At 50.7% G+C, this 15,930-nt stretch overlaps 1 protein-coding gene across 5 annotated transcripts in view; it reads left to right on the forward strand.

The window, feature by feature from the left end:
• LARP1 (La ribonucleoprotein 1, translational regulator) overlaps positions 1–15,930 on the forward strand; it is a 45,367-nt gene that overhangs the window by 12,604 nt on the left and 16,833 nt on the right. For 3 of the 5 annotated variants that reach the window (XM_021552108.4, XM_021552107.4, XM_085591433.1), the window contains exon 2: positions 3,234–3,260. In XM_021552108.4, coding sequence (XP_021407783.2) covers positions 3,234–3,260 — 27 coding nt within the window. The other 2 variants (XM_085591434.1, XM_085591435.1) reach the window with 2 other exon arrangements.

Below are 15,930 nucleotides of genomic sequence, written 5' to 3' on the forward strand. Positions count from 1 at the left end.
AATAGGAAGATCCACAGAATGTGTTTTTCTGTTGAGATGATGTAGGCTGCATGGATTCTGTACAGGGCTGAGGAGAGTGGTCAGGCTTGGGGAGTACCTGGTGCTGCAGTGAAGAGATCACTGGTTCCCGTGGTGACTGCAGGTCCCTTTGTTCAGACACCACTTCTTTCTGATTTTGGGTGCATGCTGAGAAACAAAAGTGTCTTGTGTGCAGGAAGGAGGAGGAAGTGTGAGACTGTAGGGTCTGCTCATTTGCATTGAGATACTGTTGTTTCTTGTTCCTTCCCACTGGACTGCCTGGAGGGCAGGCTGGGCATGGCTGGGAGGATGTTTGCAGGCAGGACTGCCTGGGTCCCATGTAGGGATTGCCTGCTGCTGAGCTGGTGGCTGACAGGATGGTGGAGAGCTGCTGTGAAGCACTGTCCTGCAGCATCAGGACCCTGACATCAGGGTGCCTTGGGAGGTAGCAGGTGTGTGTGGAGAGGAATTGGTGGGGCTGGTTTGCTGGCTTGACCTGTCTATGTTGGGACTTGGAGCAAAAAAAACTGTCCCTGTGCCTATGTTCTTTGTGTTTGAGTTTTAGCCTTGGGAGGGCTGGGAAGGGAACAGACCTGGACAGGCAGTCTCAGTCCTGCAGTGTAGGAGATGGGCTCCTCGGAGAGCAGCCATGGGGGTTTACCTGCTGGCCACATACCTTTCTGACTGCTTCCCTACCATGGCTTTCTTGGGAAAAGAAAGCTCTGCCTGATTTAGACTTCTCTTGGGCACCTGAGGTGCTGCCCTTAATTGGCAGGCTAATTTCTAATTTAGTCACTTGTGCTTGCAGGGGAGAAAGGTGTCCCAAAGGGTCGTTGTGCCTGCTGGTCCCTGACGAGCCCTGCCTCAGATGTGTCCTCCCAGCAGCCCCATTTTTCAAAGCGAGTCCTGCAGACTGCTCTGTGCTTGTTCTCAGCTCTGGGGAAAGCTGCCTGCAAGCTGAGTGTTCTCAGTGTGCTTTGGAGAGCTTGGAGTCAACTCTGTTACTCACAGGTGTGATGAGTCGGACAAGGGCAGTCTCTCCCAGACAAGGGGGCTGAGCACTGGATGCAAGTGTCTTTCCTTGACAGGAGTTGCCCTGGCAAGCCTCTTGAGGTGAATGTGAGCTGTCACACATGGTCCTTGCTTTCTACTGACCTCAGCCACTGAGTAGAGTCACTGCTTTTCCAGTAAATGTAGTGACAAAGCTGCTCTAGAGTCATGGCTGAGCTCAGGAGGAGCCAGGAGAACCTTGCTGTGCATCTAGAGCTGAGCAGGGCAGTGGGGAATACAGCAGTGAGCTGAGGGAATGTGAGTCTGGAGTTGTGGTGGTGACACGTCTGATAGGAGATGTTGCTGAGGGGCCACCTGCAGCTGTGCCTGATTTGGTGGCATTTGTGGTGTCTAGAGCCTGGACCTGGTGTGAATGGCTGGTTCTGCTGTGGTGTTTCTGATGAAGAGTTGGTGGGATGGCCTTGCAGGAATGCAGACTGGAGAACTGCACCCCTCAGGGTACAGCAAGGGGAGCGTTTGCCAAAGCCTGGCTTTGCTAAATTCCTGGCTGGCACAAAGGAATTTATTTTATCAACCATTGTGGTGCTGTTGTTTATTTTGGTTTTTGGTAGCATCTGGTACAGCTGATCCAAATAGGTGGGATACCAGTGTTACCACCTTGTTCATTTGTAGAGAAGCCCAAGTAGGAAAATAAATTATATCTTGAGATCTTAAAAGGTATTTTCAAACCTTAACAATTTTATGATTCTGTGAAGTACAGGGTGTTTCAGCTTGCTGAAGTAGAAGCCTGAACTCCTAAGTGACCATACAGAAATACAAAATTTAAATGCATTAGGGACGTGGGCTGGTGGAGGATTGCAGTAGAACATGCAGCTTGCAAAGGATTGAAATTGTTGCTTGGAGTCTGTTCTGGATGTGCTGGGCTGTCCTTGATACCATGCCTTCAAATGGCCACAGATCATAACTGTGTAATAATGGTAGAGAGAGTCTTGATTTAACTTCTGGGTATTTTTGCTCTGCTTGGCTCTTCCTGTTCCTATGTGGGATGAAAGCATCCCTGCCTGAGAATGCTTTGAACGTGATGCAAGTAAAAGGAAGAGAAATATAAGTTATTTTGGCAGGGGAGTGTTTTTGCTGTTTCTGCATGAGCCGAGCCCAGGCCAGAGAGCATTGCCCTGCTTGAGGGGTAGTCCTTGCTGAAACTCTTGTGACTTTCCAGCTGATTGTGTGTTTTGGGTAGCTGATAAGCAGAAGTCAGGGGCCTGCCCCTGTCCCAGGAGGACCTTGCCTTGCTGGCAGCCTTCCTTCCCCCTCCTCTTCCAGGATCCTTGAAGAAAACATAATGTATTGCTCTCTCAAAAGTAATTTTCATATCTTCCGGAGAAGCCTTATCAACGGGGGTTTCCACACACACTGTCCTGTGTGCTCCTTAAATTAGGTCTGGTCCTTCCAACTACTTAAATAAACATCTCAGAAATACATAAGGCCCTCCAAGAGAAGGCCCTCCTGTACCTCCAACTGGAAAGAGCCTGGGGGACTGGGGAGGTTACATAATCTGTTTTGGGGTCTGAACCCTCCAGACTCAGTCTGTCCTGTGCAGTGGCCTGTGCCTGCTGACTCCTGAGCTGGGAAAGGGAAGGGGTTCTCCTGGTGTGATGGGTGATGTGCCAGGGCCCTGGGTGTCCATTTGGTGATGGGGGTGTGTGTCTGGTGTAGCTGCTGTGTTAGAGCCAGGCACAGCTGCTGATGTCCCCCATGGCTGCAAAACCAAGGACAATCAGAAGAATGTTCACTTGGCTTTTGCCTTGGCTTCCACCTGTGCTCCCTGTTAGATGTTCTCTGTAGATTTCCATCTGATGTTGCTGCTCAGGAGGAGTGTGTGCTGCCACCAAAGTAGCTCATTGTGTGGGTCTTTGTACATCTCAACAACCTTTTTTTTTGCTCACTGCTGTCTGCTAGAAACCAATCCAGAAGGTTATTTATGAGAGCAGCACATTCGGGTAAACAGACTCCTTCAAAATCTTTCTCACAACAAGTGGTTGAATTGAGGTGGGTTCCAAGCTGGATTGATGTTTAACTTGAGATTCTAAGAAAATACTTCCTCTGTTTAGCTAAAGCAAACAAATTGAGAGAAAAGACCTTTTAAATATGATTTGCACTCCAGCTGCAACCAATACTGATTTTTTTTTTTTTTTCTTTTACAGATATATTTCCAACTGATGGCCAGTCTGGTATGTATTTAAAAAAAAATGGAGCTCTTCAAACTTCCTTCTCCCTTTCCTTCTCTGCATTTCTCTTACTTCAGAGTCAGAGCTAACTAGATGTACAAGACTGGTACATGCAATGTACAGTCTGGAATATGCAATGGACATTAATGTAAAAAAAACCAAAACCGAACCACAAACAAAACCCCGAAAAAACCCCACCCGAAAACCAAAGCAAAAGAACTTCCTAAACAAACCTCTACTATTTGGTCATTCCTGTATAGCAGTGACATCTTTTATGCTTTCATGTAGTGATGACTAAACAGCTGGAAGGTTCTTTGCTCCCATCCATTGTAGCATAGCAAATTTGGATGTCCAGGGTGAAGGAGTTTGGGAACTTGTAGGTCTTGCTCATCACACATAATTGAAAACACTGATGTGTCAAGATGCAAATATAACTCAGATTGTTGTTGTTTATATGTTACCTGTATACAGATGGATGTGTCTGTGAACCTGAGGATATATATTTGAATTTGCAGTATTTTGGGAAGACACAGACCTCCCCCATGGCTTGTAGTCTGTGTGTTGCTGTTGAGTACTGCTGTTAAGGACAACCAAATTGCTCACTGTGTTGCCATCAGTGCAAAGAAAAAACTTCCTGGCCCCAGTGGTGTGTGCAGCCTTGCTGGGATAGCGAGGTTGCTCTGGATGGAGGTTTCAAATCAGGAAGTAATGTAGTTTTCAGAAGCAAATATGGATAATCTCAATTCCTGCCTTTCCCAAATTGCCAGAAGCTCTTCATCCAGGCTGATGTTGTGGAAGTGCCAAGACTGAAGGAAATGTTTGTGTTTTAAGCCGTGATCAGTCAGTGAGAGCCTGATGTTTCAAAGCTGTATTGCCATGTGGGGATGTGCCATAGCAAAGGCACTGGGAATGGAAGTCAGTGCCTGACTGAGGCTTGTGTCACCCCAGGCACGTCACCGTGTCCAACTCTGATGTCCATCTTTGGTTTTGCATGGGATCCCATTTCACCAGTTCATGGATGGTGTGAGGATAAATCACTGTTGATGGTGGAGGCATTGGAAGTATGGAAATCAGCTCTGGTGTCTTAAAGTTTATTTCAGGGAAAATAACTCGCTGGTTTAGAGTGGTCTGGTGTAACATGTCTGGTGCAACATTGAAGTAATTCAGGCTGCTGAACTGAACAGAGGGATGGAAGTTGTGGATGCATTTCCAGAGCTCTAGCCAGCTACCAAAGCCGTGGTGTAGAACTAGATGCACTGGATTAAGGCTTTGATTCCATATTTGTAAGTCCCTCATGATTTTCTTGCTATCTTAACATGTAAGAGTGAAATACTAGGGTTTTGAAGAGCAAAGATACATTCCCATCTGTTGAGTTTGTAGGAGGCTTTTCTCCACCTTGCTGAAGATCTATCTTCTTTGGGTGTTGGGTTTTGTCTGCCTGTGCTGTGAACTCAGACACGTCCTTTGTTTGGCACTACTCCATCCTCTGTTCTCCAGCTGGTTGGGGACCTTGCACAGCTGCCTCCAGGGTGGGGCATGAGTGTGTGTCTGCAGCAGATGATAGCGCTTCAGAAAGTGTTTGTTATATGTCAGCAGTGTTGTAGAAAACATTACCTACAGAGCTTGGGGCTTTTTTTACGATTCTGTCTGTTTTTTAGAAGATAAGTTAAAGCTGAAACAGGATTCCTCTAAATGGTAGCTGCACAGGACACTGCAGTCTTTCTCATACCTTTCTCCAGAAAAGCCTTAAAGTTGGTGCCATGCTTTTTCTTCCCATGCACTAAGCTTATCTGGAAGCCATGGTATCTCCAAACACAGTGAAGTGTGAAGGCAGCAGGCAAAGGCAGAGTGGCACTGCTCCTACCACCAGAGCTGTTCTGCGTTCCTGAGGCTTGGGTTTGACTCCCTCACCTCCTTTTCACTGCTGAGGCTATTGAATGAGTTAATTTACTCTGGTCACCAGAACTCCCACACATGTAATCAGGGGTCTGTTTTTTAAGCTTAGTCTTCTGAAGTCAGGTGTGTCTGCATGGCTGGTTTCCTCTCTAGATGAGAAGTCTGTTGGTCCTCTCTCAAGGAGATGGTTAGCAGAGTGATGGAAGATGCTGAGTTGCAGTATCAGGGTTGGGAATTGCATAGGTGAGGGGTGCCTGAGCCAAAATTCAGCCCTTTTGTAGGCACAGTAGCTATAGTGTGCCCCAGAGCATGTTCCTGCTTGTTAGCATAGGGATGCCTGTGGCAGCCTGCCCTCAGCCTGGATCCTCAGCTGGATCATCCCCGTGTCACATGGGAGCACCGTGGAGGTGGAGGCATGGCAGTGTTTGCATCCCAGTTACCTAACAGTGTTTGCAAATAAGGCAGTTGTTGAAGAGAGGCCTCACTTTCCTTCTGTCTGGCACAGCAGTGCCTCAGTCCCCTCCTCTCCCACATCCAGGATTTGGCAGCTGTAGGGTGCTTTTCAGAAGGAGCCATTGCAAACCATGTGATCTGGAGTTCAGGTGGAAAGCTGAGAGACTTCAACACCCCTGAGAGATGCAAAGTTGGGCTTGGTGAGCTGAGGGACACACTCTCACATTCCCACTGCTGCAGAGGAGGACTGGGAGGGCACATTTGCAGCTGGATGTCTGTGGAGGACTTTACTCTGAACACCAAACTCTTCTGCCAGGGAGCCGATGCTGCTCAGCTCCAAGGACTTGCTACTATGTGCAATTTTCTGCCTCCTCTGGAAGGGAATACTTCTGCCACTTCAAGTGGCTCTCCTGTTAGCTTAGTGTGCTGTGCCCTCCTGGCCTCCTACAAGCTGCAGCCAGCCCTCCTCCTCTCCGTGGTGGAAGAAGCCAGCCTTTTTAGTCTCACCTCTCAAGGAGCTGCCTCTGGATGGTTTAATTGCTTTTCTTTGAGCAGCTGTAACAGCCCTGTGCCCTTGTTGAATTCCAGAGACCAGAGCTGACTGCAGGGTGCAGTTGTGGATGCGCTGGTGTTCAACAGAGCAGCAAGTGATGCTCTGTCTTGGTTTCACACTCCTGATGACTTTTTTTCATCTGTTGCACCCTGACCTGATCATTTTGTACAACTGTCAGCAGTGTCTGAGATATCTTTCTTGAGTTCATAAATGCCTCTTTGAATTAAACACTGTGAAGTTTTCCATAAAGAGATGAGGGTGATACTACCACTGCAAGGAACTGGTTTTTAATCCTTTAGAAATAAAAGGAGGGGAGATGGATTTTTAAATTAGGAAACTGCTAGGTTGCACTCTTCTGTAATTGGTTATTCCTGACTCCTTTGGGAAGACTTAGTCTGATTAGGGTGTTGTACTCTTTTATGCTGTGTATTGACATGGGAGGCAGGCACCTGTAGCACAGGAATTAGCTTTATTAGAGAGAGTGGTTTATGCAGCAGGATTAATGTGATTGTGAACCCAGGAAGTTCAGACTTGCTATATCAGTTATTTAGAAAAACCTGGAATGTCTCTGCATCTTGCTTCATGTGGGAGGCATAAGTGAGGATGGTGCATCTTCTGCGTGTAAAAGGATGCCTTGAAATCAGCTCAGCTGAGGTGCAGTAATCCTGAAGTAGAACAAAAAGCTGCCCTTCTGCTTGCTCTCAGAGATCACAGGGATATTTGAGTGCCTTGTCATGATTTTAATGCTCTGGATTCACCAAGAGGAGGAAGCCCCAATACCTGTGCTCAGTTTAATCCAGGTTGTTATGAGACTGTAAGATTACTTCAACACATTTACAGAGACATCCTGCTTAGTGTAGCTATGACTTCCCTAAATTCCTGGGGAAGTTTGCTGCACCTGCTCCTACCACCAAATCACTATTACTTTCACCTGCCCCAGGAGATGGAGCTGGATTTCTATGCGGTGCTGGCTTTGTGTTCCTTGACCTCACAAGCTGAGCTGCTGTTCAGTCTCTTCTTGTTCTGTGCAGTCAAGGAGGCAGGTTTGCAGCTGTGCAGGCTGAGGGCGAGGTTAAGTGGTCACTTAGCAAGTGGCCACTTCTCAGGGGACACTCTGGTCCTGCAGGGATGCCTCTGCCAAAGTAGCCAGGAAGGTCAAGGAATCACAGCGGGAGGAACTCAGAATGATGCTGTTTGAATTACATCACAGTCTCCTTTCTGGAAACCCATTCTGTTCTTTGAGATGACAGGTTTTCCAGAGGCATATTTTGTGCAGAGTTCACACTTTTGCCTTGTACAACCCGTCTCCCCCTCCACTGGCACTGTAGGAGCTGCACAGTCTCCTCCTAGACAGTGTGAATGCTTGGAGCTGGAGGGTCTCTGCAGGCGCTTGGCTCTCAATTCCTGTCTTTTTGTTGTTAAATATTTACAGTGAGATGTACCAGATGCTTCCTAAGAAGGGTTTTGTCAGCTTCCAAGTCCCCAGATGCAGCTGCAGAAGAGGCTGACAGCCATGAAAGGGATGGTGTCAGCACGGGTTCGGCAGCGGTGCAGTGACCTCCTCTCGCTCGTGCCTTGGGCGCTGTGCTGGCTCGCCGGCCACAGCAGGATCCAGGCAGAGAGCACCCTTCTGCTGATGTCAAGAGATTAATGATGTCTGTTCCTCAGGCTTTTTGTTTTTCTTCTGCTTTGAAGCTCTTTCACTGCAGACGGAGCAGGCGATGCTCTTGGATTTTGTTGTTGCATCTTTTTTCTAGGGCCATCTCTCTGCAGCAGTGGTGCTGCTTGGCTCTTGTTCCCTTCTCAGCACACCAGTGTCTGTCTTGGTCACCCAGCCCTGAGGAGTGAGGGGTAGACTGATCCAGAGGGTCAAACTCCTGTCACCAGCTCTGGGCATCACCAGCCCTGGGCATGGAGGAGCCAGCAGCTGGAGCATTGCTGCAGAATGCTCTCCTATGCTTGGTCACACTGGTCAGGTTCCCTGTGTGCCTCCTGCTTTCAAGATAAGGTCCAGGACCTTGGGCTAGGCCCCTGTTTGTTGCTCTTGGTGCTTATCAGCTTCTGCTGCTGACAAGGTGACCTGCTGCAGAGCGCTGAGGATGGGGAGGGAGGGTCCCCCAGCTGGGGCTGTGTGCTGGCCTGGCCCCTCCACCCGGGATAGCCTGGACGTTCACACAGGGCCTGCTGCCGTGCCAGGTGTCCCTGTTCTGTGTATTGCAGCTCCTGCTGGATGAGATCTTCCGGGTGCCGTGGAGGTAGGATACTGGGATGTGGCAGGTTGGCCCCTCCGAGGGGGGGCCAGGGAGGAGCAGGCTCGCTAGGTCATCGTTTTTCCAACTAAATATAGTCGCCTGTGCTTTCATAAGGTCGGGATTTTTGCATCACGTGACTGTCTTATCCCTCCCAGCCGGCAGAGTAGGGGATCGTGTGTCTGAATGGGTAATAATTAACTGTTAACTAGCTTTTCATTAGAGCCTGGCAGAACCGGCAGAACCGTGCAGCAGAGGTGAACGGGAGCAGAGGAAACTGGGAATCTGTTCCTGATCCCTCCTGGAGGGTGGACACCCCCTTTTAATTTACAAATCAGTTGTCCCCAAAGGTGAGTGGGCTGGGTTGGTTTATTGTTTTATAAGGAGTTGTGAGTCCTGCCTAGTGTCTGCCTGTGCTGCTCTGTAGTTCCTGTCCATGTCAGCCCTCCCTCTCCCCCACCACTGATTTTAGATTTTAAGGTGTGAACTATCAGTTGGTCTCTGAGATGGCTGGGAGGAGGGCCTGACCCTCCATCTCCTCCACGATTTGGCTCACTTGCATACCCTGGGCTGCTGCAGCCTTGCCTCAGGTGGCCTCCTGTCCTAGCACTGAGGTGTCCTTGCTGTGCCTCGTGCCCAGAGCAGCAGCTGGATCAACTCCTGCCTTTTCTCAGGGGCCCAGACTGACACGGTGTTTTCCCTGCAGCGCTGCCGGCTTTTCCAGCCCCTGTCCCTGAACCATTTAACCTGACAGTGTTTGCAGCTGTCCTTGAAGGCTTTTCTGCCTTCCATGCTGGCAGAAGAATTGCTGGTGACATGCTCCTCCAGCTGGAGATGTGTTTGCACCAGATGTACTGGGTCAGGCACTGGTTCTGGAGTAGCTTTTCCTGCAGAGGTGGTGGGTACCTTTTCCGTGCTCAGAGAGAACAGAGTGGCTCAGCAGCTGTGGGGGCCTGAGCCAGCCCAGCTTCCTCATTTTGACAGTTTCTGAAGTCTGGTCAGCTGGGTGACCTTGGCTGTGTCCCCTGTGCCATGCTTCTTGGTTCTGGGAACCCTTTGGTTTTCCCTGGATTGAATCCTTAGTTTAGGATTCGTTTTTTTTGTAGAAAACTGGGTGGGAGGTGGTTCATGTGCGTCTCATTCTGTGTGTGCCTGGCATCTCAGGGATCGTGTGCAGGGCTGTGAGCATGGATTGTATGTCAGGAGTTTCCTAGAAATCCTCTTCAGGGAAGAGGTTTGCTTGAAAAGGCAGTGGAAAGATGTCACTCGCCCTTAAGAAGGAGTTCATTTGCTACCTTTAATAGTAGCTGTCTGTGCCAGGAAGAATCCAGGCTGCCCTCACTGACAGTGTTAATGTTAGAAATGCTTGTCGACGTTTCCTAACCCGCTCCTCTGGAGTGTAGCTGCTCAGAAGTTGAAGCGTTTCTGTCTTGGACTGAGAGGCTGCCGTGAAGATGATCATGCACTTTTGGTAAGTCCAGTCCCTCCCTGCCCCTCATTTGCTCTGAAAATAAATGTCAGACCCTGTAGATAATGCATGTGTGTAGAGCTTGTAGCAGTTTATGTGTTAAAAGGAACATTGCTGTTCCTCAGCTCCCTGAGGAGGGCTGTGGTCTGACTGGAGCCCCTGCTCTCTGTGGGGATCTGTGCCCATTTGTGCTTCAGCAGAGGTGGGCTCTGCACATGTCTTGAGCTGCTCCTCCTCTTCCGGGGCTTTCAGGACTATCAGCTGAGGGATGTGAGGTCTTGGAGAGCTGGGATTATAACTCAGATGCCCACACTCAGCCTGTGGCAGTGCTGTCCTCTACCTCCCTGCACTTTCCCAGGTCAAACTCCTGAGCTCCTGGAGCTGCCTAGGACACCCAGGTGGGAGTGTTCTTGTTCTCTCCGTGGAGCTGTCAGATGCCCTTTTTGAAGTTATTTTTAGAGAGTGATCTTTGCAGCAGTTGCAGAGCTTACGTTGCAGAGAGGTGTAGGCAGCTCCTTGCTTCCATTGCTGTTACAGTAGGGCTTGTACAGTGGAGCTTCTGCTGAGGAGCTGTGGAAAATTGCTTGGAAGGCTTTGAGCCATGGTACCTGCAGCTTATCTCCTGCTCCAGCTGAGCAGGCTTCCCCTGTGCTTTACAAACCTGAATCCTGCTCAGCCATCCACATTAAGGATCCAGTCTTCTGCTTGGTCCTGACCTTGGCCATTCTTCTGCAGTTTTTCTTGCACATACAGGAAACTTGTGATATTGCTGGGGTGCTGCAGATACTCCTCCTACCTTAGTAAGCAAAGCCAAGCACTGCCCAGTGGGAGCTGTGAGACTACATGCTGTGAGTGCTGGGGCTGGCTGTAGTTCTCTGCAGTCCCCAAGAGCAGGTGGGAGCCCCTGTTGTGGAGGCATTTGTGCTGGAAGATGTCCTTGTGATAACATCTCATTTAAAGCTGTTGGAGAACTCCATCCAGTGCTCCCTTGTTTCCCCCTCTGCTCACTCATGTGCCACTGAGATTCAGGGGGAGGTAGAGCTGTAAAACATTGCAAACCTCCTAGAGGAGGTGCAGTCTGTGGGCTGAGCTTGTCCTGGACCTTTCTGGCTTTGTGTGCCTTGTGATGCCTTCAGCAAAATGTGAGTGCATGCCAAGCAGTCCGTGCTATAAATCCCAGGCTTTTCTGATTGTGTGTGGAGCTGCAGCAGCGTTTCCCATCTCAGCTCTGGCACCAGGCTGAGGCTGTGCTGGGAGCAGCTCCTTGGGAGGCAGGGCAGGGTGGATCTGCTGATTGGTTTCTATATCTGCACCTCTCTGCACACAGGGGTGCTACCAGATGGCTCCCTGGGGAGGCTGAGGTCCCCTCCCATCTGCTGATGCTTCCCAGCCCCTTCACAGTAAGAGTGTGTTGCCCACCACAGCCTCTTGCTGATGCAGAAATAGGTGCAGCACCCACAAAAGGGGCATAAAGTGATTGCTCATCCCCCAAGGTTTCTCTGCTTGTAACTTCAGGGGGTCCTCTTTGGGATGGACTCAAAAAGAGAAAAGCTTTGTCACTCTCTGCAAGAGGCAGGCTGCTGGTGGGAGCAGGGACTGTTGGGTCATATCTGGCCTGCAGGACTGGTCCTAAAAATGTCCCTGTGTGCTGTTGGTGGACATGGAAGTTCACCAGCTGTGTCCTCGGATGGCTTGGTCAGGCTCAGACTGCAAGTGCTGCACTGAGTTAATGGACAGTGGTCAGTGCCACAGGAGAGTCTCCAAATCCATGTCATGCCCCTGCAGCTGTGCAGATCAGGTCACCCTGAGAGAGATTCCTTGAGGCCTGGAGGAAGGACAGGGACAGGATTGATGGCCTGAGTTTCCCATGTTGAGAAGGTGGTGAATGCACCTTTGGAGCTGTTTTCTGTTGGCTCCCTAAGTATTTTTTTTGGCCAGGAAGGGAATTCCTGCAGCCACAGTGGGGTCCTGGTCTGCCTGCCTGTGGCGGGTTGCCTGCTGGGGCTGTCTTAAGGGAATTTCTTTGAGGGTTGGTGCCGTTTCACCACATCTTTCCTGTGTGTCAGCACCCTAGGAGGGATTCTTCTGCCCTCACAAAATGACTCTGAAGGAGCTACCTATCTCCTGGGAAAACAGATAATCCCACACAGAAACATTTTTAAACATTTTTCTCAGCTCACCTTTGCCCAAGCTGCATTTGCTCTTTCTCACCTAAAAACCTTGATGCCAGAGCGGGTGTCCTGTTGTGTTGGTTATGACTTTAGTCTTCACATGTGCCACCAGTGTTCTGTGGAGTGTGGGAAGGAGGGAGGATTGCTTGGAGACAGAAGAGTGAAGTGGACCCTGGTGGACCGCTGGGCATGTGGCTGTCTGTCTCATACAGCACCCTCAAGCTCCTGCCAGGGCTCTGGGGAAACTGGGGATACTGGTTTGGTTCCTGCAGCCCCGTCAGGACCTACATCACAGAGCATGCGCCCCTGCCTCAGCCTCTTCAGCACAAAGTCCAGGCTCTTGGCTTGGAACCACCTTTATCAGCAGTTTCTGGTAGGTGCCAGGCTGTGGAGCAGGGAGCAGGATGGCTCCATTCTGTCGACCTGGCTGCTGGGTAAGGAGGGGATGCTGTGTCAGGGACAGTGTGCCAGAGCTGAGGACTCTGCATTCCTGCTGGGAGCCTGGGCTGCCCTCTGAGGCTGTCCCAGCTGCTGCTGGAGCCCTTGTCTGCATTGCACATGAGTGGTACACCTGGAGCAGACATTACAGCATTCTTGCTATATGTACAGATATTTCTCCAGTAATGCCAGGTCTCTGCTCAGCACTGCAGATATAGTCCCTCTCTTCATTTACCTTGCCTAAAATTTCATTAGAATTTCCATTGGATGCAAGGAAAGGCAGAAAACCAGTTGCTGGGTGTTTGATTTCATTTTCCCAGATAAGGTAGTAGATATGTCTCCTTGGCTGAGTTCAGTGGTCCTACATCAGATGTCCCTGTTGAGGTGGAAGGACATTTAGCTATGGATCTACTGTCACTCTGACTGTCTGGTTCTGGTGCAAGGCTAAGAGGCATTTGCTCACCTGGATGCCCCTGTGAGCCTCCCACCCCAGGGCTCTATGTCCCAGCCAGCTGGAAGGCACGAGGTGTCTGCACAGCTTTGCCCTTGGTGTTTGTCAGGTGCATTTGGGAGTGAGTGTCCAAAGCCAGGGAATGCTCTGGCTGTGGCACAGCCTCGGGAAGGGTTTGGCTGTGATAGCTGCTGTGGGTGCTCCCACCTGTACCTCATCCTCTTGGTTGCTAAGGAATAATCTCCTCGTGGCTGGGCAACCCCTTGCCTGGACAAATGATCAGGTTCTGGCTGCAGGCAGCAGATCAAAACTCAAGACCTGCTTTTCTCTTCTTGGCTGTGCCAGCATCTGCTCTGTGGCCGCAGGCAGAGCTGCTCCTTGCTTCCCTGCCCGCTGTCCCCGTGCCAGCCTCACACCACTAAAGCCCTGGCTCCTGCTGCAGCTGTTTTGTCTGTCCCCTCACACAGAGAGGCCCTGTTTCTCAGGAGGTGCTCAGGCACTGCTAGTGCAGCTGAAATTACTTACTGCCACCAAACAGATGCAGAGGGAGAGTTGTGAGACACCCAGAGGTCTGAGACATCTGTCAGCAGCTTTTAAAGGCTCGGCTGTGAACCAAGGCAGTATCCAGTGTCCCCCACTGCTCGTGCTGAGCTCCTGCGTGGGATGAGCAGCACTCACTTGCTCTCCACTTCCCAGGCTGATGCCGTGAGGTTTTCCTGCAAGGGGTCTTGTCTCTTCTCAGCTGAAGGCCACAAGATGTGTTGCTGGTGCCCTTGGTTATGTTGCTGTGCCCTGGAGGGTGCCAGGCGTGCATGGCCTCTGCTAGCCATGATCTTGGCTCAGCAAATGCTGTGTCTGGCCATGTGTCCACCAGCACAGTCCTACCCTCTCCATCTCCTAGTATGGTCTCCACCATGAATTGCTGGATCTCTGCTCCATCCATGCTCACAGCTTCCCTGCCTGCTGGACTGCAGCCCTTTGCTTTATGTTTTGTGTTCCACAGCACTCTGCAAATGCTAATTAGTCTTCTCAGCACCTCAGCAAGATAAGGGATCCCTGTTCATATCTTGCAGATAAGGAAAGCAGCAGAACTTGTTTCAAACAATCTCCTCCCTCCCCCGCAGAGATGATGAAGTCTGTGGCACCTGCCCCTGCAGCCTGTGCCCCTCGTCCTCTTTCACTGCTGCTTGTGAGGCCCCTCTCTTTGACAGGTTCCCAAAAAAAAAAAGCACAAGAATATCTATGGTCTTGAGGGCTCCGGAGGTGAAGCAGCTGGAGGAAAGGGCTGGATGCCATTGCTGTGAGCGCTGGGGCTGTGCTGTGCAGGGAGCAGGCACCTGGGTGGGATCCTTGCAGGGAGAGGAGCTGTCCCTGCTGTCCCCCAGCCCCGGAGATCAGCCTGATCAGCTGTGCCAGTTCCATCAGTGCTGTTGGAGCAGGCTGGGTGCTCTGTGTCTGTGGAAAACTGGGCTGGCTGTGGGTTTGTGCTGTAGCTCCTGGTGCCTTTTGAAGCTATATTTAGTTGGTGACATCTGTGGGTGTTGAGTGGAGGATTTTGGGGGCTGTTTTGAAAGCGCTGGCTCTTCCTACACTAGCAGGGAGGTTTAAAAGCCCTGTGGCAAGCTTTGTGCCTGTGCAGCCAGGATTCTCAATGAAGTGCACATGGAATGAATGAGGGACACGTGGGACTGCTGCTGCTCATGAAGGGAGGCACTGCCGGTGGGTTGGGGAGGTGCTGGGGGAAAAGGGGAGGGTTCAGGGATCCAGCTGAGAGCTTGGACTCTTCTGGATTTGAAATCCCCATGCAGGAGCCATAGAGATGGGAACTGGGGAAGGAGAGTGCACATGGCTCTGTCCTGCCATGTCTGACTGTGCTTTATTGACACTTCAAAGCCTCCAGCTCTGAGCAAGGCCAGGATGAATCACTGGTTTCGAGGCTCAGAAGGGGACCGGTTTTGATCATCCAGGCAAAGTTGTCCAGCCTTGTGAAGGAGATCAAAGGCAGCTTTGAGCAGAGCTGAATAGGCTACTCAGGGTGTTTCCCGGGGCATCCCCAGATAGCCTCACCTCCTACCCCAGTCAGGGCTGCTTTTCCTCTAAACAAAGCCAGTGAGTCAGCAGAAATCCTTGCTGCAGGAGCCTGGCACCTGGCACAGGCTGCTGGGCTCTCCTCCCCCTGTGGAGCACCAGCATCCTGGAGGAGACCCTCATCCCTGTGGGGCTGGTTTGTGTTGGGCAGAGTTGTGCTGCTCTGTTGCTCAGACTCTGTGCCCTGTGTGAGCCTGATCAGAGACCTTGCAGCCAGACCAGAGGGACAAAGCAAGGTGAATTCTTGTTTCTGCTTGTGAGAAGGTGGTGTGTGAGCTGGAGCCAAGCTGGGCCATGATGAGGTTGAGAACTTGACTTGCTGTGAAGTCTGTGGTAGTGTGAACCCCAACAGCCTCACTCTGATGTGTTAAAACACCCCACAGGTGCTTCAGTGCCTAAATTCAGTAGCAGATTAGGAGCTTGATGTGTCTGGCTCATTCTCTCTGTACATTTCCTCTCTTGAACTTACTGTGCTTGCTGGGATGGGATGCCTGACTTCAAACCAGGATTCAGCAGCCACGGACTTTTGCATCTCTCTGTCAGAGCCCTGCTCTGCTCCCTGGGGAGCAGTGGCCTCACGGTGCTGTGATGGGTCTTGGCTTTTCAAGGGCACGATTGTTTTGCTGTTCTGTGCTTTGCAGCATGAGCTGAGCTCCTTGCCCCTCTGCTCCCTGGCTGGGGAGGGCAGAGCTAAGGCAGGGACTGCCATGCTGCAGCAGGATGGGTTAAAAGTCCATCTCTGGGCCACCTGGATTGGTCAGGAGTTTTCTGATCTTCATGGGGCAGTTCTGAGACTCAAGTCAGGAGCTGGCTATGTTTTCTGTTTACCTTTTCCTGATAGCCCTCCTTTGCTCAAGGGGGAGCTGCTTTGCTTCCTACCCACTTCTCTCCAGAGCCAACACTCCC

The sequence above is a fragment of the Lonchura striata genome, chromosome 13 (genome assembly GCF_050655825.1).
Source record: "Lonchura striata isolate lonStrDom1 chromosome 13, ASM5065582v1, whole genome shotgun sequence".
Classification (NCBI taxonomy): domain Eukaryota; kingdom Metazoa; phylum Chordata; class Aves; order Passeriformes; family Estrildidae; genus Lonchura; species Lonchura striata.